We start from the raw sequence: 26,352 nt of genomic DNA, 5'->3' as shown, positions 1-26,352 counted from the left end.
GCAGAAGAAGGATATCGTCGGCAGCGCGGGGGCGTCTAGCTCAAATGGTAGAGCGCTCGCTTAGCATGCGAGAGGTAGAGGGATCGATACCCTCGTCGNTCTAGCTCAAATGGTAGAGCGCTCGCTTAGCATGCGAGAGGTAGAGGGATCGATACCCTCGTCGTCCACTCTGTTTGCGCTTTAGAGAATGCTGTTTGCTGTGTGATAAACTAGGGGCATATCGTCCCTGCGCGTTGCTCATTACTGTTCCGGTACCTGTGGAGCCGGTCATATTCTGCTTGTGTTCGTTTGCACCAGGAAGTTGCGCAAGTCTTTCAGATGCATAGACGCCACAGAGATGCACCCTAATCAACCAGATCCATGGGACTTATAGCTTGCAAAGATATGCTCGATTCATATTATAGGTGCGTGAGAAAGGAGTATGCCTTCGTCAAGAACGCCTAAAATAAGCTACAGAGAAGGAGGCGTACATGGGATGTGTAGGTGAAGTTTTACATGCATTGCATACGCAGTCATTTTGTCCAGTCCCATGCACAGTCAGCCTGTGCAGTCCCCATACGGGAGAAGCTGCCAATACAAGTGCACACGCTTGCGAGCAACTGCGTTCATTAAGTAAATGTTCGCATTTCCACAACATCCGTTTTCCGGTAGGTGATCGTCCCCACAAACAAGAAAGTAACGAGAAGCGAACGCTCTTGGGACTTGTCCATAAACTTGGCTGCTCCACATGAGAGGAAAACAGCGCTGGAAAACTTGATCATGGTTTCTTCTTCTATGAAACTGAAAAATGTGTTACAAAACCAGTTAATGCTATTAAGGCGGCTTCCCCCGATGCTGCTGTTACTGCAGTTAATGCTACTGCAGTTCCAGGCTGCAGTGGCGGTTGCTACTTCACAACCAGGTAGCACCGAATGAGTAGGGACTACTTCTAAGGCCGCCAGGGCCTGGACAGCAGCAACACCAAATGCCGCTTGCTGCTGCTGTCGGTGTTTCCGTTGCGTCACGCAACAAGACCAGATGATACGGTCTTTTCTTGAAAGCAGTGCGGTTCACCCCCTACGTCTGGAGCCGGCCCTCACTGCCATTGTTGCTACTGCTGCGGTTGCTGCTGGCGCTTTTGCTGCTTCTAGAGCAGGCGGCAGATCTTGATGAGAAATTTTTCCTTGCACTCCTAAGGGACGCAGAAGGCCAAGAAAGGGGCCACCTAGGCCGCAGCAGCATGGCCAAATCTTCGCCCATAACGCGATGAGCATTGCTGCTGCTGGTACTACAGACAGCAGCGGTAGCTGCAGTGTACGGCCTGGCAGGAACGGTGTATTTTACGCCCCAAGGGACGCAGGAGCCGCGTAGTTGCTGTGAAGCGACACTGCCAGCAGTCTGGTGATCTTGTTGCAGAAGGGCTTCTGCCTTTCCCGGCGCACCAGCAACCGGTGGTGTTGCTGCGAGCGGGTGGACGCCGCTGTTGCGGCTGCTGTTACTGTTGGTTCTTTGGCGTTTGTCTTCGGCTTCGAGGGCCCAAAATGGTTTGCAGTAGAGAGCGGCAGCAGTTGCTGCTTTCCTGACGGCCCTCAGCGAGCGGGGGCTAACAGCTTCTGCATTCGGATCATGGACGGGGGCCAATGAAGCCTGCGGGGAAACTGCTCCAGGTAGGTGGCCGACCCCTTCCGAAGAGTTTCCAGCATGCTCCAGTGCGCGTGCCTCATCCTGGACCTGTAAAAAGCTCGCAAATGCTTGGGTGCTGCAGATTTCTTGCAGCAGGGGCCCCCCATCCACTGGGGCTCCCTGTCCTCTTAGCCTCCCACCGCTGCCCGGGGTATCCTTGCCTTTAAAGGGACCCCCGCAAGGATAGCCTAAGGGGGCGCCATAGCGCGATCGAGTAATAACGGTGCAACCCCGTAGCAAGTCAACAAAGAAGCGAAGGAATACCTCCCGAAGAACTGAATCTGCTACCGCATTCGCCTGTTTCTGCTGCATCTGCTGCTGGTGTAGCTGCTCCTGCTGCTGTTGGCAGCAACCGCCAGTGGCCACAGCAGAGTTCCACTCACGAAGGATGGTGAGAGGATTCTCTGCCCCATCCAGAGGATCAATCTGGGGCTGTATGCATGCAGTACTTGCCTGCTGCAGTGCAGCCATACGAGATGCAGCAGAAGCAGCTGCTGCTGCTGCTGCTTCTGTTGCCTTCGCTGCCTCCGCTTCTGCATCGGCCTCAGAATGCAGTTGATTCTCTGCAATGCTTTGGTCGCCCAAGCTGCTACTGCTGGGTGCAGCAGCACCGGAGGTGGCAGGGGCTGCGTCCTGACCGCTTGGGTAGACAACAGGTATGTTCAAGGCGTCACCCTCTTCAGAAGACTCAAATGAAACGCCCGAAAACTCGCGCCACACCGGCAGCAAGTTGCAGCTAGGCTCTGTTGCTGCCGCAGCAACGGCAGCAGCTCCATCCTGCAATCCCGTTGCAGCAACAAATGTCGCGGGGGCTGAAGAAATAGCATCCCCTGGTCCCCACGACTCGTCTCTATCACTAACCCCTGAGCCTGCTGCTGCTGCCGCCGCTGCTACTGCTGCTGCTGCTGCCGTGGGTGCCGGAGTAAGACCTCTTGCTGCTGCTGCAGAAGGTCTCTTTGCCTTGACCCACGTTCTGCTGCGCTCAAAAACTTCGCTGCTGCTTCTGCATTGCCGCTGAAACAACAGTGACACTCCCCTCCGCCCGCGGTTGCTGGTGCTCGTTGCGGGCTGCTGCTGCTCTTTCTCCTGCAACGGAGACTGCTGCTGTTCCTGCTCCTGCATCGCCAGCTGCTGTTGCTGGGAATCGTCAGCTTTAGCTGCAGCAGCAACGCTCGCAGACTCTGCTTCGCTTGCTGCTGCTGCTCGTGCAGGTGAAACACACAAATCCGGCGAGGGTGACGGGTGTTCGGGATTCTCGAACGGCGGCTGCTCCTCTTTTTGTCGTCGTTTCTCCTCTTCTTGTTCCAGTTGCTGCTGTTGCTGTCGTTGCTGCTGCTGCTTCTCCCGCATCCATGAGGCAGCATCAGCAGCTGCAGCTGCAGCGTGAGCTCCGACGGGAACGGACGAGTAGCGGAAAGCAGCAGACTGCCCTGGGCTGCCCCGGAGCGAAGGTGCTGTGTCTGCAGCAGCAGCGGCGGCAGCAGCAGTTGCCGCCGCTGAAGCTGCGGCAGCTGCTGAAGCTGCTGCTGCTGCGTCCGTCATGTCCGTTCCGGAAGTCGAAGAGCGCTGCCCCCACAGCCGCCACAGCCAGTTATCTCTCCTGTGCTGCTGCTGCTGCTGCTGAAGTTGCAGCTTGGCGGGTTGCGGTAGGTGATGTAGCTCCCGTTGCTGCAGCTGCTGCTGATCTGTCTTTCCAGGAGGCAAGAGATTCAAGAAGCGAAAGACAGAAAGAAGGGCCCCGCTATGAGAACGACTGGCTCCCCCTCTGGCAGTGGTGTTGCCGATCCTACTGCTGCCAGCAGTTGCTGCCCCTGCGGCACCAGCTGCTGGAGCAGCACCAAAGCTAGTGCTGCTCTGGCCACCTGACTGTGGGCTAAACAAGTGCTGTTGCTGCTGATTTCTGCTGTTTGCACGCAGAAGCTGTAGGGGGTCACCCCTGGCGGCGCCTTGCTGGGACTGCAGGGCTGCGCCTCCTGCAGCGTTGTTACTGAGACTGCCTAGCTCAGCAGCAGCAGCAGTAGCAAGCCGTGCACTGTATGTTGCTGCTTCTTCTGTGATTGCAGCAATTACATTCTCCCGAAGGACCAGCCAGTTGGATGGAAGAAACGAGGGGATCTGCTGCTGCTGCTGTTGCCGCCGCTTCTTATGCTGCTTCTGCTGGTGGCGCTGCAGCATCTTCCGCTGCTGGTTGGTCAGGTTACCATCTACGATAGCTGCCGCCGCTGCCGCTGCTGCCGCCGCCGCAACTGCGTCTTTGCACAGCAACGGCACAAGGCTCGCGACAAGCTTTCTCAGCATTATATCTGGCAAGGGGGGCAGCCCCCATGCAACAGTACCTGGAGCTGTTGCTGTTGCCGCGGCTTCGGCTGCGGTTGCTGTTGCAGTTGCTGCTGCTAAAGGGTCCAACGAGTCGCGCTGCTGCGGGTCCCCTGCTGCAGTCGCAAGGGCAACGTGGGAAAGAGATAGAGAGCAGTTGTCCAAGTCCACCAAATAAACTCCTAAAGCAGCAGCAACACCAGAAGAAATGCAGCAGTCAAGTGGCATGCCGTCCTGAACTGAGTGCTGACATCGCTCAGAGCTACTGAATCAAGATAAGCAGCAGACAAGCAGCAACAGCAATAACACGTGCATGCACTGCGTCCGAAGGAGCAGCCGGTGCTACAGCTGTTGCTGCTCAAAGCATAGCAACGGCGAGCACAGCAGCAGCAACAACAGCAGCAAGTCAGCCAAACTAACCGAGGGGAAATGTATCAAGAGCGTGGGAGAAAAGGTTGATGGCGTACAACATATTGCCGGAAATTGTGTTTGTGCAGTTATTGTTTGTGCTGCTGCTGCTGCTGCTAGAAACTGTTCCTGCTGTTGCTGCGGCTGTTGCTGCTGCTGCTGCTGTAAAATCAGGAACAGTGCACACGTAAACTGCAGGAGGGGCTGCCCTTCCTCTGGGGATGCCGCTGCGCTTCCTGTGAGAGTTGCTGCCACTGCTGTTCTTCCCTTGCGGCTGTAGTTCAGCCGGAACTCCCTGTTGCGGTTGCTGCGGAGGTGGCGTCAAAAAGCCAACGCAGAAGGGGAGCGGCATCGATACAAAATGCGCGAGGGAGGCCGGAAGCAACGGGACGAACACCTGAGAGTACCGGAGGGGGTACATCAAGGCTGTACATACACCAAAACACAGCAGCAACAAAAGATGCGGATCTGTCTCAGATACACGTGAGATAGCACACGAAGGATTCTGCCGGGACAGTTGTCAGAATTCTTGTGTCGCCTGTTTTGCTGCTAAGGGTTCTGCTGACGCTGCTGAGACAGCAGCCAGAACAGCTAGCATTGCTCAGCTTCGCAGAATAGCACGCGCTCCCACACCGCATTGCTACTACTACTGTTGTTTTTTCTGTTGCTGGGGTTATGGGTGGTGCAGCTGACCAGTGAGAGCGCAAGGCAGCAGGCTAAGGCGATTTACAGATGCGGAGAGCAGCACGACTTGCTTTTCGCACAACAGCAGCAAGAACAGCAGCAACAGCAGTTCTAGAGGGAAGGACTTCAGAAGATTCACTGCAGGCAGCTGCAGCAGGAAAAGCAACACAGGTTATACCAGATCCACTATTTCCTTCAATGAAGCTGCAACTGCACCAGAAACAACTGTAGCAACGAAAAGTGCAGCGCCTGCAGCAAGCACGGCTGTTGCAACACCTACAGGAACGGGTCCAGTAACAGCTGCAGCGACGGAAGCTCACCTGCAGCAGGGGCAAGCTTCCCGGCGACGGCAGGGCGAATTGGAGGGCGCGAGTGCACTCCAGTGAGACCGAAACCTGCATCGAGTTGATGTTGTTGTTGCTGTAGTCGTTGTTGCTCTTGACAGCACCGGCATCTCCAGTGTTACTATTGCTGCTTTCACAACGCATATAAGCCTGTTGCAGCGGGAACACCACCCATAAGTGGGCTGCCACTGGAGCTGGCGTCTCCTCCACCAGCCTTGTGGCTTGTTGTTGTAGATACAACAGTGGTGAGGGGAGTAGCAACCGCTTCTCTACCTGCTGCTGCTTCTGGAGTACGATGTGACCTCTGGAACTGCATGCCGTTGCTTGACATAGAGCAGCGTACGATGTGTACGTACACCACAACCACTCATGGAAAACCCCGAAGAACGGGAGCTCAGACAGCACGCAAAACGCCCTCTCCACATAAGCCAGTGGGGGCTCACTACCGCAGCACCCAGGGGTTGCTGCTGCTGTGTCTGCACATGCTTTGTTTGTTTCTTGTTCCCTATCTGTTGCTACAGCATCTGCCACAGCGTCTCGCTCTGCAGCAACAGTTGTTGCAGCGGGACTTTTGCTGTTGCTGAGCAGGTTGTTGCTGCTGCTAGGCACCCTAAAGGTCACGAGCTCGAAGAAGCGAAGACAGTGTCCATATAGTCTGCGACCCTGCATATCTGTCAAGACGAAAACAGAAGAGGAGGGAGAATGCACTCTCAGCAGAGAAGCGCACGGGCAGCCACCCCACTGGCACATGCATGGCAGATCTCGCGCTGATGCTGCTGCCGATGACGCTGCTGGTTCTGCTGCTGGCGTTGCTGCCGGTGCGACTGCCACCGAAGCTGCTGGTTCAGAAAACATTTGAGGGGATGCTGCAGGCGCTGATTCTAAGACAGATTGGGGAACTGCCGCTGGCGCTCCTGCTGGTTTGCATACACCTGGAGACAGCAGCTCCGTCAATACAGGCGGCAAGTACGATTGCCAAGGAGACGTACAGGGCCTTGCTGCAGCAACACCTTCTTGCTGCTGTTGCTGCTGCTGCGAAGGCGGCTGAAGAAGGGTGCATAGACAGCCGCTGCTGACGGGCAGCACCTTCGCTGTCCCCTGTGGAAAACAGAACATCTCTGCGGCTGGGGGTACCTCTGGCGGTAGCCACGAGGCGTTACCTCCACCTCCATCTTCTGTTTCTGCTCCTGGTTCTGTTTCTGCTGGCTCTTTTGCTGCAGCTGGTGTCGCTGTTCCCGCCGCCTTTGCTGGGCCAGCTGTTGTTGTTGGTGGATCTGCTGAATCTACTGCTGCTGATGATGATGGCTCCACGACGGGGAGGACCTTGGGTTTCCCTTTGCGCGTCACTGCGACGTCGAAGCTCGGCGTGTAACTGCATTTGCAGTAGCGCTGTGAGTATTCGCTTGAGCTTACTCTACAACAGCTGCCGGTGTTGCTGCTGCCGCCGCTGCAAGAGCAGACGCCACGGACTCGGCAACGAATCATAGCAAGTGAGTGATTGTTTGGCCTGTTGGCGGCTTCTAAAGTTGGTGAAGCAGTCTCGCCTGCATCTGCTTCAGTCAATCCAGCTACTGCAGATGTACAATCTTGTGCTGCATCTGCTGCAGTTGATGCAGCTATTACAGTTGTCAGATCCTCTGCTGCATCTGCAGGTGCACTTGTCGCCGCTGCTTGTGCTGCAGCGGCAACAACTGCTGGAGCAGCAGCTGAAGCTCCCCTGTGAGACATCGGCCAGCTCAAGCTGCGGCGCCTGGTTCCCTCTTCATGGGAGCGCGAGGGGGTATCGCTGCAACTGCGTCTGCTGCTGCCGCCGCTGTAGTAGCTGCTGCTGGAGCACCAGCAGCAGCTGTTGCTGCTGTAACAAAAGCCGCTGCTGCCGTGCCCCACATTTGTTGCGTTCGACTGTGGACCGCAGATGTGTGCTGCCGCTGTTGGTGCTCGTGGCGCATGGAGATGCGGAGCATCAGCCCTCTTGGTATTTTTGCTGCTCCCTCGGCTGCTGCTGGGGCGTCTGCTTGTGCTGGTGCAGCCACTGGAACCAACGGGCTCTTTGCTGCGGTTGGAATCAGGGAGCAAGCAGCTGTTGGTCCTCCTTCTGCTCCTGCCTCTATTGCCGTCGCTTGGACAGCTGCTGTTGCATCTTCTAAATGCCGGTGCTGGAACGGCGTGTTTGCTGCTGCTGCTGCTGCAGCTACTGCTGCTACTGCTAGAACATGCAATGACAGAAGTGACCGCCGAAGGGCGCCGTTGCGACTGGCTGCACAAGCTCTGAACCCTACTGGAGGCGCAGAACGAGCTGGCGCAGATGCTTCTTTTCCTACTGCCTTCGCTGCTGCTGCAGCGGCTACACTCTGGCGGGACAGCCCCTTCAGGAAAGGCGCACGGAGCGCTCTTGCAAGTGCAGCACCACCAAACGTGCGGCTGTAACAGGTCACTGCTGCTGCTGTCGTTACTGCTCGTGCTGTTGCTGGTTCGCTCTACGTCTTCGCTCCTGCTGCTCCCGCTTCGTGGTAGCTCCTGCCCTTGCTGCTGCCGCTGCTGCTGCTGCTGCTGCTTTTGCTTCTCCCTCTCATGCCCCACCGGGTCGTGCTCGGAGACGAAGTCCTTGTGAACCCCTTCACCAGCACTGGCAGCAACAGCGGCCGCAGCCGGGGTATCTTCTTCCTGCCGACTTCTAGCCTCGCAGCAGCAGCAGCAGCACTGCTGTTCCTGTTGCTGCTGGCAGTAGCGGCCAATGCAGCTGTCTAGGACAGGGGTCGCCGCAGGGGGCCCCAGGACAAGAAAGGCCTCAACAAGTGATGGCATGCAACGGACATTGCGCGAAAATTGCCTCTTGTGACGCTTCTGCTGCTGCTGCTGCTGTTGGTGGTCCTGGCTTTGGTCTTCTTGTTCGTGTTGCGGCTTCTGCTGCCCTATTTCCTGCTGCTCCTGCGGAGGCACCTCCTTGTCCTGCTGCTTCGACTCCGGTTGCTCCTGCTGCTGTTGCTGTGTGGACGCTGTTTGCTTCTGTTGCATCAACTGCACGAGAGGCTGTTGCTGCTGCGAACCCGAGACCTGCTGTTGCAAGGAATCTACCGACGTCTGGTGTTGCTCCTCTTGGTGCTGATGCTGCCTCTCCGCCTCCATCACCGCCTGCCGTTGCTGCTGCTGCTGCAGATGCAGCTCCTGTCTGTGACACCTCTCTGCCAACCCCTCAAGGAGTTGCCTTCGGGTGCCCCAGCCGTCGCCGCGGCCCCCAGAATGCCCACGGGCCCCCGCAGAGTCCCCCGAGCTGCACCACTCCAGAAAGGCATTTGCTACAGATTCAAGGCGGCCGCCAGCAGCTCCTCCTGGGCCTTCCTCAGGAGACCCCTCCTCAAAGGTGTCTTTCGCGGCCCCGGCAGGCCGGGCACCTGAAGCCGCATCCCTGGGTCCCCAGGAAGTCTCTAGATTCGCGGCATCACGAGCTGCCACAGAGGGCCCCTGGGGGGCCTCTTCGGAGATACCCTGTCGGGTTTCTTCGCTGAGTCCCCTCCGGGCCCCAAAAGGTGGCCTGGCCAGGGCCTCCTCAGGAGGGGCCCCCGGCGACTCCTCGCCAGACTTTATAAAGGCTTCTACTGGAGACAGGGAAGGGGAATGCCAAATATTCATGTTCGCTGGGGGGCTCCAGGGCCCCCCCATCACTGCTGCGCTTAAAGGGAGGGGGCACGACACCGGCGAAGCCCCGACTGGGCCCAGAGGCCCCTTTGGTGATCCCAGCTTTGAGGCCCCCAATGCCAAGTTGTCCTCAGCCGCAGCAGCAGCAGCTGCTGCTCCTGTTGCAACGGCTACGTCTGCTTTGCAGCTCGCGCCAGGCCCATCCTGAACTGCTGCCGCTGTCGTTATTGTTGCCGCTGCAGCTGCTGAAGGCCCTCCTTTCGAAGCCGCTTCTGCTGCTGGGAGCCCATCTGACACTAAGACACTGGACAAATGATTGGCTACTGCTGCTTCCGTTTCTGCTGCTGCCACCTCTTCGACTGCAAGCGACTTATCCGTAGGAGAAGAGTTTGTCGCCTCGACAGCTGCTCCAGCGGCTGCTGCAGGAGCAGCACCTAGTGAGTTGCTGGGTTGCGGGGTCTTCCCGCATCCCGGTTGCATCTTCAGCATGCGCCCCTTCTGCTGCCTCTGCCGCTGCTGCTGCCTGGCGTCGTAACCGCTGCTGCTGCATTGATGCGGCTCAGCAACAGCTGAATGGCGCCGCAGCAGCAACTAGAGGCCCCCGCAGCAGCAGTGGCAAATGCTGTTGCAGGGGGCACTTAGGGGCAGCTTTGTGGCCCCTAACTGCGGAACACATGAGGGTCCCGAAGAAGTTGAAGCGTTCGCAGCTGCTGCTGTTGCTGCCGCTGCTGCTGCTCGTTGCGCTGCTGCTGCATGTTCTCTTCTAGCTGACGCTGCCGTTGCAGTCACTGCTGCGGGTAAAAGGAGTCACCTGCACATCAGAAGGAGGCCTCAAGAGCGCAGGCGCCCCTCTTTGCTGCTGCCGAAGGCCCCACGAAGGGCCCCTACCCCGACGGTACCTGGCTGGAAAACTCGGGGACCCCGAAACCGGCTCCTGCACTAGAATTGAACGGGGCTTTTTATTAAATTTTCAAAAATGTGAGCATATATACATGACTTGTTTTTTCTTGTGGCCCGCTGAGGGTCAAGAATAGTTACCATGTGATGCGGCTGCTGCTGCGCTGCTGCAGCTGCTCCTGCCGTGTGTCTTGTTGCTGCTCAGGGCACGACTTCTTCTGTCTGCAAAAGCTTGATATGTGTGTTTATTTGGGATGTTTATGCATTGTAATTAAAGGAGCACCTCTATGTTTCTCAACTGTTTGCGTTCCTAGGACCGCCGAGCGCTCCCGCGCCGTCGGCTTGCTCGAGAGCCAAGAGTACAGGTTGGGGGGCCAGCGAGGGCCTTAGCAGATGCGCCTCAGAGCCTTTGTTGAGCTTTGTCTGGCACTTCTAATGCCCACCACAGCATGCAACAGGTGTCGCGTGCTGCATTGTGCACGGGTCCGATCCTACTGCAGACGCAACTAGCCAGCCACCTGCATAGTCTGCCCGTTGGAAGTTGCCATATGGCTAGCTAGCTAGCTAGCTAGCTAGCTAGCCGACTGCCACACAGGAGTCGTAGTGTAAACCGTGCACAGCGCTGCCGCTGCTAGGGCAGGTATGTTGCTGCCTGTCCCCATGCTTCTCTTGTCTCTTGACAGCAGAATTACTTCATACAGGAGAGATTGCGCCCCTGAACCTGATCGCCAGGCCCCCAAAAGCCTCAAAAGCAGGGCTTATATGAGCTAAATATTCGAGTTTAGGGTGAACGGTGCTTCAAATGACACTAAAATAATACTGCGTTCACACTTCGCTGTGTCTATTTTACGCGCGAGGCTTCGAACGCTCCGCTGAGCCTGCGCCCTTTGGATGCATGCCCAGTCATTCCCCGTCTGTGCAAACACGCTGCATGCACACTGCATGCACCTGCACGCGTACAGTCTTTGCAAACAGCGAACCTTCTCTGCATGCATTGCAAGGGCAGAGCCACCAGACCGCACTGGACCACTGCGGTCAGTCCCCCCACCATGCCTATTACATGCATATGCTGGAGACAATCAAAATAAGTTCCAGATGAACGTCGTTGCCCCCTGATGCAGTCTTGGCATTTACTGCTACTGTTGGAACTCCCCCCACATCTGCGAGATGCCGTTGAGGCGCACAGCAAGGGCATCCCGCGCTTCGGGACTCAAATGATTGCTCCACGCCGCAACTGAGGCCGGAGTAGGGAAGCCCAGAGGAGCCTCGCTGAGAGGCCTTTCTAGAATGCAATTCGCTTGAGCCGGTCCTCCAGGGTACGCCAGGGGGGCTCCCGAAGAAACGCAGCGCAGCGCCACGAAACAACTTCTCGCCGTGCTAACGGCATCCTCAAGCAACCCTGCGGAACAGAATACCAATACACCGAGAGACAAGAGCAACGAATGAGGAAGCGTTGGCTTATGTACACAGATTAACATACAGGGCAGGGTAGGGTGTCTTTGGGCGCGTAAGTCCCCTAGCAGGAGGAACAGCAAAGTTGTCAGTAGCGTGGGAGTTGGCGTACAGACTAGGCCTTGCTTCCAGTCGTCTTTGTTTAGAGAGGCCCCGCTAAGGCTGATATGCAACAGCGCGAGACACCGCCTCACTTCAGGCGGAGGGCACGCTGGCTGCTGCAACGCAGCCGCTGCAGCCGAAGCGCTGGATGCTGCTTCGCCGCTCAGAGACAGCAGCTGCCTCTCCAAGTGTGCAGACACCAAAGCTTCGGGGTCCCCCATTAGATTTCCCCGTCTCTCCCCAGCTGAAGGTGAATGCTGTGGTGTACTATTCGTGCTGCTGCTGCTGTGAGTCACTGCAGCGCCTGCAATGAGCTGGACGGCGGCCTCGAGAGTAGCCGCACACCGCTCCATGTGCAGCCCTGAGATCTGCATCAGCAGCTCGGAAGTACAGGTACTGCTTCCACCCGCAGCAGCCAGCGAGGGCGTGAAGGATAAGGCACGTGAAATAATGCGCACAGAGAGAGCTACGAACGCGACGGCCACGAGACGAAAGTAAGCGGCACTGCAGCAGAAGGCAGAGAACGCCAGCAAGCGGAGACACATGAACAATGAAACGGAGACAGCGACCCTCGTTGTGGGTAGGGAAGACACAGGGCAGGGCAAGGAGATACAAATGACAAACAGACACGCAATGCCAGAAACAAACAAGAAAGAAAATGCTAGAGAAACACTAATCCAGTTCCGGTCACATACAAAGGCGCATCGGCAGAGATAGAGACAGACAAGGAACACATAAAAGCAAATCACGACAAGGAAAGGATACAGAAGGAATGAATTGATGAAGTGCAGATGCAAGGCGGGGCAAATGAGAACAAGCAGAGGTCAAAAGAGCAACACAGAGACGGAACACTAAACACGCTACTGCGAGAACCGTATGGAAGGCGGATTTTCACGCACATGCATACACGCATGTACTGAATATACTGCTGTGCATGTCACGCGAGGCATATATATATATATATATATATATATATATATATATATATATATATATATATATATATATATATATATATACGTGCAGGAAAGGCCAGACCAAAGGACGGAACGGAGACTGTCTGAGTCTGTTTAGACGGTCGCACCGTTTGGTGGATAGCATCGCAGTAGCAAACCTGAGGAGTAGCTCGTTGATTTGCACCTCTTCTGCTGCAAACATGAGCGGCCCCATGAGCTCCTGCCTCACCCCTGCTGCAGTTGCCGCAAGCGCCGCTGTAGCAGCAGCAACAAATGCAAGAGGGTACCGCAGGCCCCAGCAGCACAGCACAGGGAAACTGCCACAGACTGCCTGCGCTCCCTCCCCCTCCAGACTTAACAGTGCACGCGAAGCTGTAGCTGCCAAGGCCCGCTGCAACAATTTCTCCAGCAAGGGCCAATCCCCGCGATCCAGCAGCAGCAGCTGCAAGACCAGCATCGCGCATGCGCTCAGCTGCTGCTGCACCACTTTACCTAAGCATGGGCTCTGAGCACCGCAACAGCACAAGCGACAACAATCTAATCTTCAGTATCATAGCAAATGAGCTACGAAAAGCGCAACAGACGAGAACATATACAGGCTGTTGCCTAGGTGTCTCAATTTCTGCAGAAACCCATATATAGAGGTCGAACAGTTCAAAAGAACCCAGGATTCAGTAGCAAGAACTCGGTTGATGTCAGCGGAGAAGCGGTTCATTTACAACAGCAGCTGCCAACGGCAAGCAGAGGCAATCAGGAAGTAGCAACAGCGGCGAAGCAGCAATTGCCTGAATACCTGGACCAGCCGAGTCTCTGCAGAGGAATATAACAAGGGCAAGAGCGAGCCCGCCATCTGCCGTATTTGGGGGGGTGCCAGCGGAGCAGCCCCTATAGCGATGCACAGAGCTGTTGACTCTAACAAACAGAGCAACAGCAACGGCCGCTGTGGTTCGGCGACTTTCAGGCGCAGGTCGGCGATCGCTGGTATGAGTTGCAGCAGCAGCATTACCTGCAGCAGCGGCAGTAGCAGCAGCAAGGAAAAGGCGGAATAATGAGCAGCACTCTTACAATCACATCGTGACTCCTCGCCTCCCCCGCTTCGTGTGTCGTTTGCAGTGCAGTTGCACTCTGGCCCACACAAGGCCCAGAGCTCAGCATGCGTGCATTCCCTGCGGCTGCTGTTAGCAGCTTGGCCGCGCCCAGCTTAATATGGCAAGATGGGCAACTCTGTACAGCGTGCATGCTCCTCTGCAGCACCACGGAGACACTGGAGCATGTCTCATGTCTTTACGCGGCACAGACAAATACAGGCTGTCTACGTAGGGACGCACGGACCTCCTCCTGCGAGTGGCGCAGGGGGTCCGCCGCTCTGAGGACTCCAATGAGCATGCGGAAACCGCAGCGTTGCAATGCTCCCGATGGCTCTGCAGGGGCTGCGGAGATCAGACGGAAAGACAGATAGAAAGGCAGACGCATGATGAGAAATGCGTTGGTAGGTGCTGCAGTAGACACGGCAGGGGCGGGCAGACGAGCGGCAGACAAAGACAGCGCGAGAGACATGAACGGGGAGAGAAACCAGAAAAAATAAGATCCTAATACGTGCAAATAAAGAAGCGGTGGCAAGCATATCACGCTGCTGAACAGGGAGAAACAGGGGATGCAGGTGGTGAGACGGCGCACAGGCGCATACACATACACAAGCAGAAGCAAATAAAGAAAGCTACAACCAGACACGAACAAGAGGTGCAAATCCGACCAAATGACATGGGAAGGAAAATGACTTCAAATCCCAACCGAGAATGAGGTTAAGTCACGAAACAACGAACTCACAGCCCCACATATGGAGCCTGGGTGACATACAAAAAAGAGAAAACAGGGGGGAGGGGAAGACAAAATAGAAAGACACGCAGGCATGAAGTCAAGGGAGGAGCAGCAGACACCAGCAATGGAAGCAGATACTAGGGCTCCCTTACCGTCTGGATTGGAGCCAGCACCCATTGCCCATCCGCAAGCCTGAAGCCAACGCGCAAACGGTACAAACCCTGACCCTGTGACCCCCTGCCTGAACCCCTACCGTAGCTTTGAATCCCCTCAACACTACGCAGATCAAAGAGTGCAGGAGTAATCAGACTATAAACAGAGATGCAGGCGGTCAACTGGACAGGTAGCTTCCACCTGCTGCACCTGCCAGCAAAACAACACGCAGCCCCTATCCCAACCAAACACCCCAAAAGCAGAACCGTCGGCGGAGCTGAGCAGCAACAGCAAGCGTAGCAAGTACATGTACAGCAGCAGCAGCAGCAGTATGCGGCACCTGAAGAGCTGCAGTTAACAGCCCCAAGGGCAAGGTTGGCACGGGCAGTATCCCCGGAGGCAGATGTAAAGACACTTCTGGGCGTCCCATCAGCAGCGCGCCATGCAAAAATGTGAGCAACTGCAGCTGTAGTCCTTCATTGTTGCTGTATGCTTTGAACTGATGAAGCAGCTGCTCGTACACTTGAGAGCACCGGAGCTCGCCCCCGCTGCTGCTAGTGCTGCTGTTGCTGCTGTCACTCTGCATAATAATGCGGCGCAGATACGCCACGTTGCCGTAGTTCGGCAGGTCGGAGAAGTCAAAGAAACTATCGTGCAGGGGCTGCTCTTGCTGCTCCTCGCGGCCGCATGACTGCAGCAGCAGCAGCATCTTCAACAGTCTGCTGCTCCAGAGACTGCGGTTGCTCTGAAACATAAACATGCAGCAGCCACACGTTGACAGCTGGCGATGCCGTTGCTGTTTCTGCTGCTCTTCTTGCAAAGTCCCGTGCCAGAGCAACAGCAGCAGCCACGTGCGGACCGACTGAGCCTATAGACTACATTGAACAGAGCAGCAAAAACAGCACAGCAAGTGGATGCATTTGCTGACCTGCGCTAAAAGCAGCAGAAAAGGTCTCTGCAGCTCCCTATATGGCAATTTCAGCTGCCCATGTTGTTCTTGTTGTGCCTCCTGCTCCTGTCCTCGCTCCAGAAACTCCTGCTGCTCAGCGCTACGGTTGATCATTGCCTTAGCCACACTTAGAGCCCCAACTTGCACGCAGTTTGTTACGGCTTCGAACAGTGGAGCTGTGAGCGCAGTCTCCACAAGGGTTTCTGTCGCTTGCAGCTGCACTAGCACCTGCTCCAGCTGAAGCTGTTGCTGCTGCTGCTGTAGCAGCACTTTCTGCTGCTGCAAGGCAGTGTGACGGTTAACCAGCACTTTCATAAGGGGCTGTGGGACAAGCAACTCCTCCACCAAGCCTGATAGAGCCTCTCGGAAGTCAGCTGGAGATACGCGGGAATGTATTCGCAGCAACAACTTCAGCACAGCGCAGCAGCGCGCAGCAACAATAGCAAGGGCTGCTGCTGCTTCTTGATCTTTGTTTGCTGCTGCTGCTGCCACTGCAGCAGCAAACGGACCCGTGGTGATAAGCCATCGTAAGAGGCGCGACAGATGACTGAATTGCTGCAGTATCTGCTGGAGTTGCTGCTGCGTGACGGCAGAGTCGTAGGGTGCAGCGCCGTCGGCCCCTAGAACCTGAACAGCCACCTGCCGCCGCTGCTCGAGTGGCTGTCGCTGCCCTTGCTGCTCCTCCTGCTGGTCCGGTTCAAATATACATGCACGGATAGCCCCCTGCAGCGACGCAGCCAAAAGAGCTAGGAGCCCGTCAGCCTCCTGGACTTGGGATAGGTAGGTGGAACTCGCTGCTGCAGCCACAGATGCAACTGCTGCTGCGCTTGCATTTGCTGCGCCCGCTGCTGGTTGTGCTGCCAGCTTCTCTAAAGAGGCACTCGCCGCGAAAATGGTGCGAAGCAGAAAGGCCGGCCCCAGCAGCCCCTGCGCCAGCCAGTCTTCCAGCAACGCCACTGCGGCGTCGCGTAGGGGCCTCGTCCCCTCTTCAACGCAGCCGAGATCTCCGTACAGCTCCTCAGGCCGTAGCAGGAAGTCAACGGACTGCATCACAGAGAGGCAACAGTTAGGCAAAGAGTGATAAGCACACCGCAACAGGCACGAACACCGAAAACAATGCAGGGAAGAAAACATAAGATCGACAGAAGCCGATGCGGCTACCTTCTACCTATAGGTGATTCCAGCAAAGCCGACGCTGCTGCTGCTGTGGGCGCTGCTTTTGGTGCTGCAAATGTACGGTGGCACTGGGCAATGTACCGGGAAGTCTACAAGAAGAGCCGCAGGGGAGTTGTCTTGGGGATCAGTATCATCAGCAGGACATGAAACACCATCAGCAGCAGCAGAGCTCTTACCTCGCTGACGCCTGCCCTGAATACTGCGGGAGCAATGTCCTGCATGAGGCTCTGCAGCCCCCCGACGGACGCAAAGAAAGTACGGAGGTCTTCAGATACTTGGGACTTGAGAAGCCTTGCCTCTTCCTGCTCTGACGCTGCTACTGCTGCTGCTGCTGACCGAGGACCCTCCACCTCTCCCGCCTGCCTGCTGCCGGTGTCCAGCAGGAAGCTCATAGAGCCCCGCACAGCACTCGCTATCAGTTCAAGAGGGAGAGACAGCAGCGGCGAGTCCGTTTCCTGCTCCACGAAGGTGTGGCAGCTGAAGAACTGCAGCAGTGCAAATGCAATATGCAAGTAGCAGTAGTAGCAGCAGAAAGAAGACACCCAACCGAGCAACTTACTGGCAGCAGCAAATGCGCGCGCGACAGCTGGAAAAGCAGCAGGAACAAAGCTATCAACAGCAGCAGCAGCAGCAGTAGCAGCGACAAACGAACCTTGTTTTGCTGGACGGCCGCTAGCAGTAGCTTCGACATAGAGCCAGGCCCCATCTTTGCGAAGGCCCAGGGTTGTCGGTCCGCTACCTCAGCGAAGCCTACGCCAGCAGCAACAGCAACAGTATCACCATCAGGCAGGAGTATTCTCACTCCAGCGCAGGCACAAACCTACTCGGGGATGCTAACAGCGCTGGGAAGGCATGCTAACGGCCCCAAAAACAGCAGCACTACTGCAGCTGATCGGAGCACTACTGCCGTTGCTACTGAAAGATTTGCTACTGCTGCTGTGATCCCTTGCCTCTAAGAAGAACTTTAAAAAGCTTGAACGCAGCCCTCGCTGAGTAAGGAGTTCCGCCCCCCGACAGTTGCTGCTGCTGCAGCAACAGCAGCACCAATTCATGAAGCTCCTGTAAAGCCGTTACGTCTCCCACATCCTGCGATGCCCTGCCAGCCCTGGCTTCACACATGAGCAGCGAGCTCGAAATATGGGCCAACACCTGCAGCAGCAAGCAAAGCACCACCAGCTGCGGCAGTAAGGCCAGGGAACAGATGCACTGTAAGCAGCAGGGGCGACGAGGGCCCCGGAGCAATAGGGGTTAGGCAAGGGCCTCACCTTTGCCATGTCTTCCCAGGTTTCACTGTGTGCGTAGATTTCGCGCTGCATGCGTTCTACTTGCTCCTGCAACCACTGAACCTCCTGCTGCTGCTGGTGCTGTTGCTGTGGCGGCGACTGCGGGCCCCCTTCACGGCTGTACCCCAACTGCTTGTCCAGGCGCTGCTGCAGCTGCTGCTGCTCCCCTAGAAGCTGGATATTAACCCTAACCAGCGGCAACACACGGCCCGCAAGAGCTGCCACGAGCTGACTAAGAAAAGGCAGCAGCGTCGTGCAGACGGCGAAGAACAACTGGCCCCCACCAATCCTTACAGTCACCAGCTCCTGCAGCGGCGATAGTAGCAGCAACAGCAGCAGCAAAAGAGGCAGCAAGCAAGGCAGCAGCAGGCGCATCGGGTTAGCTGTAAGTAAACTGGTGCAGAGGGGTGGACTACCGAAGGACGCAGAAGCATCAGCCTCAATGAAAAAGAAGGAAAACAACGAGGGATACCAATGAGACAGCGAGTGGACCAAGACAGATAAAAGGAAATTCACAGGTTTATGCAGGTTCAGAGCCTATCGTTTTAAACTACGCTTGACGGGGAAAGCTGGGCAGATGCAGATGGAGAGGCCAAGTACTGAAACGGCCTGCCGGAGTTCTTCTGCTGTGTTGTGGTTACCTTCAGGAGCTGCTTTAGGAGGTGCGCGTACAGAGCAGTGTCCGCATCATCTCGTTGTGCTGCTCTCAGCAGTCGTACGATCGTTGTCTCAAGCACCAGCAGCAACAGTGCCCCATCCGTTGCTGCCGCCTCGCGCACCGTCTGCTGGAGCTGCAGTGGCTGTGTCCCACAACCAAGAGGCAAGACGCTTCCCCAGGAAGAGCTGCAGCTGCTGTAGCTATTTAACGTTTCCTGTACTGACTGCTGCGACAGCACTTGCTGCAGCCTGGCTACTGTTGCACTCGTTGCTGCTGTCGTTGCTGCAGCCCTCGCCAGGCGCCGCAGCAGCGCCACGTACACCTTGAGCATGCGCGAACAACGTGGGGCGCCCACTACCTTGTACAGACACACCAGCAATGCCTGTACAAATGCCAGTTCCCCCTTTAGCACATCATCAGCAGCATCAGAGCCTCGTGCCTACGAAGCCGCACAAGCAAGCAAGTCAAAGCAGATGCAATGCACAAGCGTGCAAATCGAACGACGTACGGGGTCCCCGTTGATGCGCTTTACTAGCAATGGCTGTAGAATAAGTTAGTTCCTAGCCATCGTCTTATTTCAAAGCCACTGCTGGTAAAGCATCGGAATAAGGTGATGCTTAGCCCTTGCTACAGTTATCGTTGCTGCACCTGCTCCTGACTCATCGCCTGCTGCTGCTGCTGTTCCGTCAGTCCCACAGCCTTCTGCAGGGCGCTGCCCCTGCTGCTGTCAGAGGGGCTGCAGCTGCTACTGCTCACCGTAGATCTGCTTTGGAGTGCTCCCTTAAGCAGGACCAGCGCAGCAAAGGGGGCTTCCGGGTCGTGGGGCACTGGCGGTTGCAGCTTTCCAGTGAGCTGTACCAGCTGGTCTGCTGCTGCTGCTGCTCCCTTTGTTGCGACTGCTGCTGCTGCGGCGGCAGTTGCCGTACAGCGTAAGTAGCACTGCAGAAGTAATGTGAGGTAGCCTGGGGATCCCTGGAACGCCATCAAAGACACCTCGGCCTGCTGACGCTGTGCTGGCGATGCGGCGTCTGTGCACAGGAGCATAATACAATTTGTCGCGAATTCCTGTGTCCTAGAGTCCCCCAGTGAGGGGCTAGCAGCTTTGGCTGCATCTCCGCCGGATGCAGCAGCAGCAGTACGTGCTGCTCCAGTATGTGTTTCACAAAGGAGAACCAACTGCTGTTGGCATGCCTCTATCGACTCCAGCAGGTAGTACAGCTCAAGCTGCCAGGCCTCTGCATTTGGGTCTGGGCCCGATACAATCTGCTGCCGTTGTTGTTGTTGCTCCTGATGCTGCTGCCGCCTTAGAGCAGCGTCTTCTGGCATGCCATTATCTTCCATCGCTGTTGCCTCACGGGCTCAAAATTAGCTGGGTGGAATAGGCTATATCGCTACAGAAACACCGCGGTGCTATGGTGCTAAACACACGAGAGCGAATTGTAAATGCTCTCGTGAAGGGCGGGGACCGTGGGGGCCCCCGTGTCTGTGCAACTGGGGGCCCCCGTCCTCCGCCTTTCCCTCTCTGTTGCCTTTTCCCTTCTTGCCTTCTAAAACGAAATTTGCTGCAGGTTGCCTTTCATCCCACAAAGTTGCCGCTGGAGTCTCTCTCAACACAAACACACAAACACAAGAGAAAACGGGGAGGGAGACTGTTACGGTCGGTAAGCTAAGAATGAGGCGAGACCGGGGACAAAGGGAAGACAAATGACACACTTCAACAAAACAAACAAAAAAGGCCGTACAAAGTAGTGGAAGAAGACCAAAGTAATACACCTCCTTCGTGGACACTGGGGCTCAGCTACATGCGCATGCACGAAAAAGGACGCTCACAAGGCATGCAATGTTCATTGATGAATTCCATTAGCACAGCAAGTTTAAGTGTAAGGTAAAACCTCTGTATCGGCCAGTATTGTAACGTGTAGTGCTACTCAGAGAGGAGCAGGCTACTCAACGGCCTGCGCTGGACCCACGAGTAACGGAGTTTGAACATGTGTCCAATTATCCACCCCGCAAAGTACAATCCAGCTGGCTCAAAAGAGCGTATGTATATCACAGCTGCATGGCGTTCTCTTTTTAGCTGTCACTGGCTTGAATATCGTTACAAATGCAACGCGGTACTCGAAGTGTAGCAGGGTCGGTTTAAAGGAATTGCTCGGCCGTCCATGTGTATATGCCAGCTGTTGGAAGCCAAATAAGCGTTTAGCAGTTGAATACAGTTTTCTCGTGCACACTGCTGCTGCTCGATGGTATCGCCAACGCAGGAGGATTTACAACAGAGGATGCTGGCCTCCTGGACATTACAACTCCTCCGCGGAGCAGCAGCAGGATCTTGTGCCGCTATACTGGGGATGCCTGCAAACAGCAGTATAGGAATGTAGCCACTTGTGGACATACTAGTGAAGCGCCTTCACGCCGCTGCAGCTCACAAGGACCCTCGGCTGACGCTGCGTGTAGCATGGTCCCTCTGAAGTTGGTGCATGCAAGGTTACTTGCGCGCAAGCTGGCCCCAGAAGGCTAATTTACTGTTAAATAACTGCTTACAGCTTTAGTGCATACGTCATCCGGGAGCTTGGGTGTGTTGTGCAGTAGGGGTTGCATGACCCAATGCTGCAACTCACGACAGGCTGCCTCCTCTCCGTACCAGCCCCAATCCCTTGTCCTGTTGTGCCCAAGACGAATGAAAACTGAAGCATAGGTTAGCTGGTTTTGACGAAATATTGCATTGGGTCTTTTAGTCGTATCGCAGCCCACGATTGCACAATCGTCGCGATGCATCCACGGTGGCCACAGGACCCCGCAGCTGAACAAAACGCACTCTGACTGAGCTCACAAGGCGGGGGTTCACGGTTCTACCACCCCAATATAGCAGCTAGAGCACTACACCTTCAGCGGAATTGTTAGCTCCTGTTCGCCATCACCACCGGTTAAAGAGCGCCAACGCCTGGCATGATATTTCCAACAACATTGGCATCGAAAGACGCCGCCACCGTGAGTAGAGAGTATTCGCCTCTAGCTCAGCGCTCATCGACCGCAACTGTTCAGCCTTAATTCTGTCGCGCTCAAGACAGTCAACCTTGCACGCAGTGTGAGCGGCCTGGAACACCTGGAACAGGCTGTCCACGTCAAATATGTTTACAAGTAAATGTTGCAGCGCCGCCGCACGACCTTGTCGGTTGTGGATCTTCGCAACGTTTATTGACGCAGATTTTGCTAGTTCGAATTTACAGGCACGAGTAGGACCGGCATTTTCGTTTTACTCCTTGCCTTACCGTCTAACTCCTGCTGCATGTAGGCCTCTTGCAGATTGTTCGGGTGCAGCATCTATAGAGGACGGCGCCACGGTTCCGTAGCTCAGCAGGTTAGAGCGTGTGGCTGTTAACCACAAGGTCGCAGGTTCGAACCCTGCCGGTACCGCTTTCTACCGATTTTGCTTGAAGTAGAGATGCGCATCTCGAAGCAATCTGCCGCTCACCCCAGAATTTGGCTTTGGCGACTAGACAAGCACTTTCAAATCTTCCGCAAATCGCCCTCATTCACTCCGGAGAGATGCAAATCTTATTCGAGAGGAAAGGGACAAAATCATCTCCCTATTTTCAAAGTATTTTGACACAGCCATTCTTCAGGACCTCGGCTCGTCCACCTGTGCAAGGCCAAAGGGGACTCCACTCACGCGGTACTGCTGGAACTGGGGGGATCGCGTCGGAAACTTTGCCGGTTGTCCACTTCGGTTGGAAACGCGCGATGGAGATAAGGAGAGGAGGGCGCGTCACGGTTCCGTAGCTCAGCAGGTTAGAGCGTGTGGCTGTTAACCACAAGGTCGCAGGTTCGATCCCTGCCGGNCGGTTCCGTAGCTCAGCAGGTTAGAGCGTGTGGCTGTTAACCACAAGGTCGCAGGTTCGATCCCTGCCGGTACCGCTTTCTACCCGTTTTACGTAGGGTAGTGATGCCCATGATGAAGTAGTCTGCCGTCTACCCCAGAATTCACATTTGGCGACTATGGGAGCACTTTCGAGCATTCTGGTGGTCGCGTTCCTTCTCGTCAAAGACGTGGAGCTCGTAATCAGAAGGAACAAGACGTGCCCATCTCCCTTTAAATGTATTTTAACAAAAGTATTTCTCGCCACTTGAGGTCTTGCACCTGTGCAAGGTCTAGGAAAACTCAACACAGGTGTTACTGATGGATGTGAGGATTTACACTCGAACCACTCTTGTTTGTTCTGCTTGACTGGAAACGCGCGGTGGAAATGAGAAGAGGACCGCGCGCCACGGTTCCGTAGCTCAGTAGGTTAGAGCGTGTGGCTGTTAACCACAAGGTCGCAGGTTCGAACCCTGCCGGTACCGCTTTCTACCCATTTTACTTGGGATTGAAACACTCACCTTGAAGCGCTCAGCCGTTTACCTTGATGTTTTCCTCCTGTAACTAAGGTAACACTTGCGAACACTCCTACTGGCGCATTTGTTCTCCCCGGAGGCGCCGTAACTTAGCCGACAAAATCGAGAATCAATCAGGTGCTTAAAGGAAAAGCGTACTTTACAATCTGTTTTCTTCCAATTATGACACTTGATAACAACAGCTACTATACTATACTCCAGAGGGCAGTCACCTGGGCTCTTCACTCTGAGCCAAACCGCTTCATGCTCTATATCGCACCATAAATTGCGAGTGACTTTCTACGGGCATCTGGAACTCGCACTGACTCCGGATTGCTGGTGGCTACGAGTGTAGAACGCCATTTTCCGCGACGCACTGGCCCCGCTTGCTCGTCACGCGGTGCGTCGATATTGGAATTTTTTGTCGAAAGGGTTGAAACGCGTCTGACGGTGAGATATGCCGATGCGCTGAACCTGTTTTGTTCCGTACAACAAGCGTCAGCAGACCTGAAGGCCTCGCAATATACGTGTCGTACCGGAGTTGTTGCCCAATACCCAATGTAGTCAATGAGCAGTGGAAGGCCACAAGGGTCGACTGGTGTGTGAATGGTTGAGTCATCATTTGCTACGTATTAAATACGGTAGGACAGCGAGCCCTATCCATCTTGCCGTGACGTGGGCAGTCGCGGGGGTGACTTGGGGGGCCCAATGCATCGAATGCTTGACAAATTTCGAGCGAGACAGTGCATGTCATCAGGTTGTCTTCCAGAGCATCCCCGGCTCGACTTATCTCGGCATTGCGATGTCACCCACCGGCCATTAGATGGCGCCTTATCCATTCGTCTTCGGGAGGCTCCTGTGGAGTTCCCAGAAGGTATAGAGGCCCCAGAGACTCTACAGAGACCGAAGGAAGCATGCAGCGGATACAAAGGAATGATACGCTTCACAAACAGTTTCACGATAGCTTTAGTCATCCCCTTTCAATCAATCAGTATCGCTATCTCACGACGGCGTAATCCTTGGCACGCTCTGGGTCGCTCAGTGGAGGTTACTCATGCGACCTCCAGGCGAGACAACTGAACTCCATATGCCCAGAAGCAAAGAGGGAATGCGCCTCGCAGAGCTCCCAAAAAGATTTGCTTCCTCTGCGGGAAGAGAATGGAATAAATATCCCAAGAAGAAAGGATATAGGACGCTTATATACAGTGTGGAGACGACGTAGGAAACAGCGGAGAAATGCATGCACTCCCTCGTGATGGTCCTTGTGATGGTCTCAGGAAACCTTCTGGCGTAGTGAAAGCCGTCGATCTTATTCGAAAACAGTGCGGGCCGCAATAGAGTGGGAATACTCACCATAAGAGTTTCGAAAAAGCGGCTCTCCAGCGAGCGGGCTTCCTAGAACTAGCTTCGGGAAGTCTTTGGGCTGAACGAGAGATCGCGGCCTGACACGAGTTGCAATGCAGTCTGATGCGGCTTGCTCTGAGATGCTGAAGCTCCATGTGCATGCGCAACCAGGCCCTACTGCCACATGCACTAACACTGCCGACAATTTTTGAGCATTTGCTTGGACCTCAGTGACCAGCCTGCGTGCAGGTAGGAATACTCATAAAAACTCCATGCAAACAATGCTACAGTTGTGTTTGGGGTTTCGCTTTAGTTAAAAACCAAGGAGCAGCACAACTGGGCGCAATTGAATCAAGAGCTTTCGGATGTACTAAATAAGAAGGCGCTTCCACGGGGCTACCTACTCGCTGGATGCCCAATGCATCGAATCGAACTCTCTCCCGGAGCAGCCCAAGCATTTTGCAGCGGTACTTCCGCATCTTGACGTGGAAAGCAAAAGCAAGCTGACGAAATACTAAGGAAAGGCAGAAGTCAAAATCCCATACTGACGAAGAAACAAGACAGGATGTGATGCGTGTGCATCAACTTCAACCCTCTAAACGAAGATGCAAACAAGTAGCTTCTGGGGAGTTTATGTTTCTGCGGAGGGTGTAGACCAATACCAGGCGAAGATAGAGCTCACTTGCATAACTGTCCAAAGTTGGTACGTCGTTTGGCGCACGCTACATACGGATGGCCAAGTAAGCGCCCAACAGTTGTCTGCGTTAGTGCATGCAGCAAAGGGAGTATGGTTGTGCTTGCAAGCCGGGTCGTCATGCTTTACTATTTGCACCGAGGTGCATTCCACTGCATGGGACCTCTCCTTTACGCAGCAACCCCAGGCTCTTGAGCTGTTTTGTGCGATGCCCCTGGGGGCTGGAGGGGAGGTTATGTGCTTTGGGGGGAAGTATTACCACAAATCTTTGACTATGCTGCTGTTCGCGATTGCCTTCGGCTAAGAGCACGAATGCTAGCCGCACGTGGAAGAACGTGGGGCCGAAGCGTCCAAGGATATCTGCTATGAAGTATCTACTTGGCTCATATTTATTTCAGAACGCATCTTTATCTTCAACAGAGTCAGGCTTCTTGAGTGTTAAGGAAGCATCTAGTAGCCAAGGTGCTCTTCCCGGTTCCCCGTTTCTCTTGTGCGCACGAACCTTCGCCCCCCCTTTGTTTCCTCTAGGCTACCCCTAGTGCGCAGAAGTGATGTTAGTGTGGAGTAATGTGTTTGGTAATGAGCAAATTTCGCCATACAGACTCAGTCCTAAGATCTCTGCGCCATAATGGGAAAACCCTCGGCCTTATTCAAGGGCTGTCCCGTGCTGCACTGAAGCCAGCTTCATTGCAGTACGCGACAGCCCTTGAAGGCGTTTGGTAGGGTTTCCTAAAAGCGGCTCACCCCACTCCCGTGTCCCCAGGCATCCTGGATCCACCAACTCAGGGCCCAGTCCTACGGAGGATGACACAGCCTGCCATGAGCTGCAGCGCCCCTCGTCGCAGCTACTGATGCAAGACAGCCTCACATATGAGCGCAACCAGGCTCTCTTTGCTGCATGCTTTATCTCTTTAGACACTTGTTGTGAATTTCTACCTGCTTGCAGGTAGTCTACCAAGGCCAAGTGAATATTCCTTTGCTAACTTCGGGCGACCAACGCTAGCAGTGCTGCTGGCTGCTACGAAGCAAAAATGGCGACAGCTTAGGTGCAGACTCTGGTCAGACCGTGAAGCGGGTTCTCGTTGCATGTGACAGCATATAATATATTGATTTGAGGGGTCTCAATCTCTCAACTACAAGTGAAGTTCCCGTCGTAGAGCGTTCCGGCTCTATTCACGCAGTCTCATCCAGCCCCAATCACTGCCACATGTGCCTTGTTCACACTGGGCGCGGACCAATCCCTACGACGGCGAATAATTGAGCTTTATTTTGTGTTTAAATCATTTGTCTACTGTAATAGGTGTCTTTTCTCTCAAAATCCCGGCACTTTGTTGTGCCAGGCCTCCCACCCCCAGCCTCCCACTGCTCGTTGTTTTTTTGTCCCCAATCGGCCACCGTAGGGGCCCTCAGCTCCGCCTCCTCTCCTGCCACCTAGACTTGTGCCATTTC

At 55.2% G+C, this 26,352-nt stretch overlaps 3 protein-coding genes across 3 annotated transcripts; all 3 read right to left on the bottom strand.

The window, feature by feature from the left end:
• Positions 1 to 608: 608 nt before the first annotated feature.
• Positions 609 to 9,530, bottom strand: EMH_0031910 (uncharacterized protein; the record flags this gene model as incomplete). Its single annotated transcript, XM_038022518.1, has 7 exons — positions 609 to 780; positions 1,061 to 4,160; positions 4,399 to 4,812; positions 5,080 to 5,218; positions 5,391 to 7,131; positions 7,302 to 7,617; positions 7,736 to 9,530. The coding sequence occupies 7 exons, from the start codon at positions 9,528 to 9,530 to the stop codon at positions 609 to 611; spliced, it is 7,677 nt and encodes a 2,558-aa protein (XP_037878372.1).
• A 1,553-nt stretch (positions 9,531 to 11,083) lies between these two features.
• Positions 11,084 to 17,259, bottom strand: EMH_0031790 (uncharacterized protein; the record flags this gene model as incomplete). The annotated part of the gene is made up of 10 exons (XM_038022517.1): positions 11,084 to 11,346; positions 11,512 to 12,005; positions 12,586 to 12,962; positions 13,251 to 13,463; positions 13,790 to 14,046; positions 14,428 to 14,467; positions 14,769 to 15,173; positions 15,357 to 16,421; positions 16,730 to 17,038; positions 17,206 to 17,259. The coding sequence occupies 10 exons, from the start codon at positions 17,257 to 17,259 to the stop codon at positions 11,084 to 11,086; spliced, it is 3,477 nt and encodes a 1,158-aa protein (XP_037878371.1).
• A 221-nt stretch (positions 17,260 to 17,480) lies between these two features.
• On the bottom strand, positions 17,481 to 19,835 carry EMH_0031680 (uncharacterized protein; the record flags this gene model as incomplete). Its single annotated transcript, XM_038022516.1, has 4 exons — positions 17,481 to 17,702; positions 17,819 to 18,142; positions 18,478 to 18,933; positions 19,143 to 19,835. The coding sequence occupies 4 exons, from the start codon at positions 19,833 to 19,835 to the stop codon at positions 17,481 to 17,483; spliced, it is 1,695 nt and encodes a 564-aa protein (XP_037878370.1).
• Positions 19,836 to 26,352: the final 6,517 nt, after the last annotated feature.

The sequence above is a fragment of the Eimeria mitis genome, genomic scaffold, assembly GCF_000499745.2.
Source record: "Eimeria mitis Houghton genomic scaffold, Emh_scaff30, whole genome shotgun sequence".
NCBI lineage: Eukaryota > Apicomplexa > Conoidasida > Eucoccidiorida > Eimeriidae > Eimeria > Eimeria mitis.
This window is presented reverse-complemented; position numbering and strand designations above follow the sequence as displayed.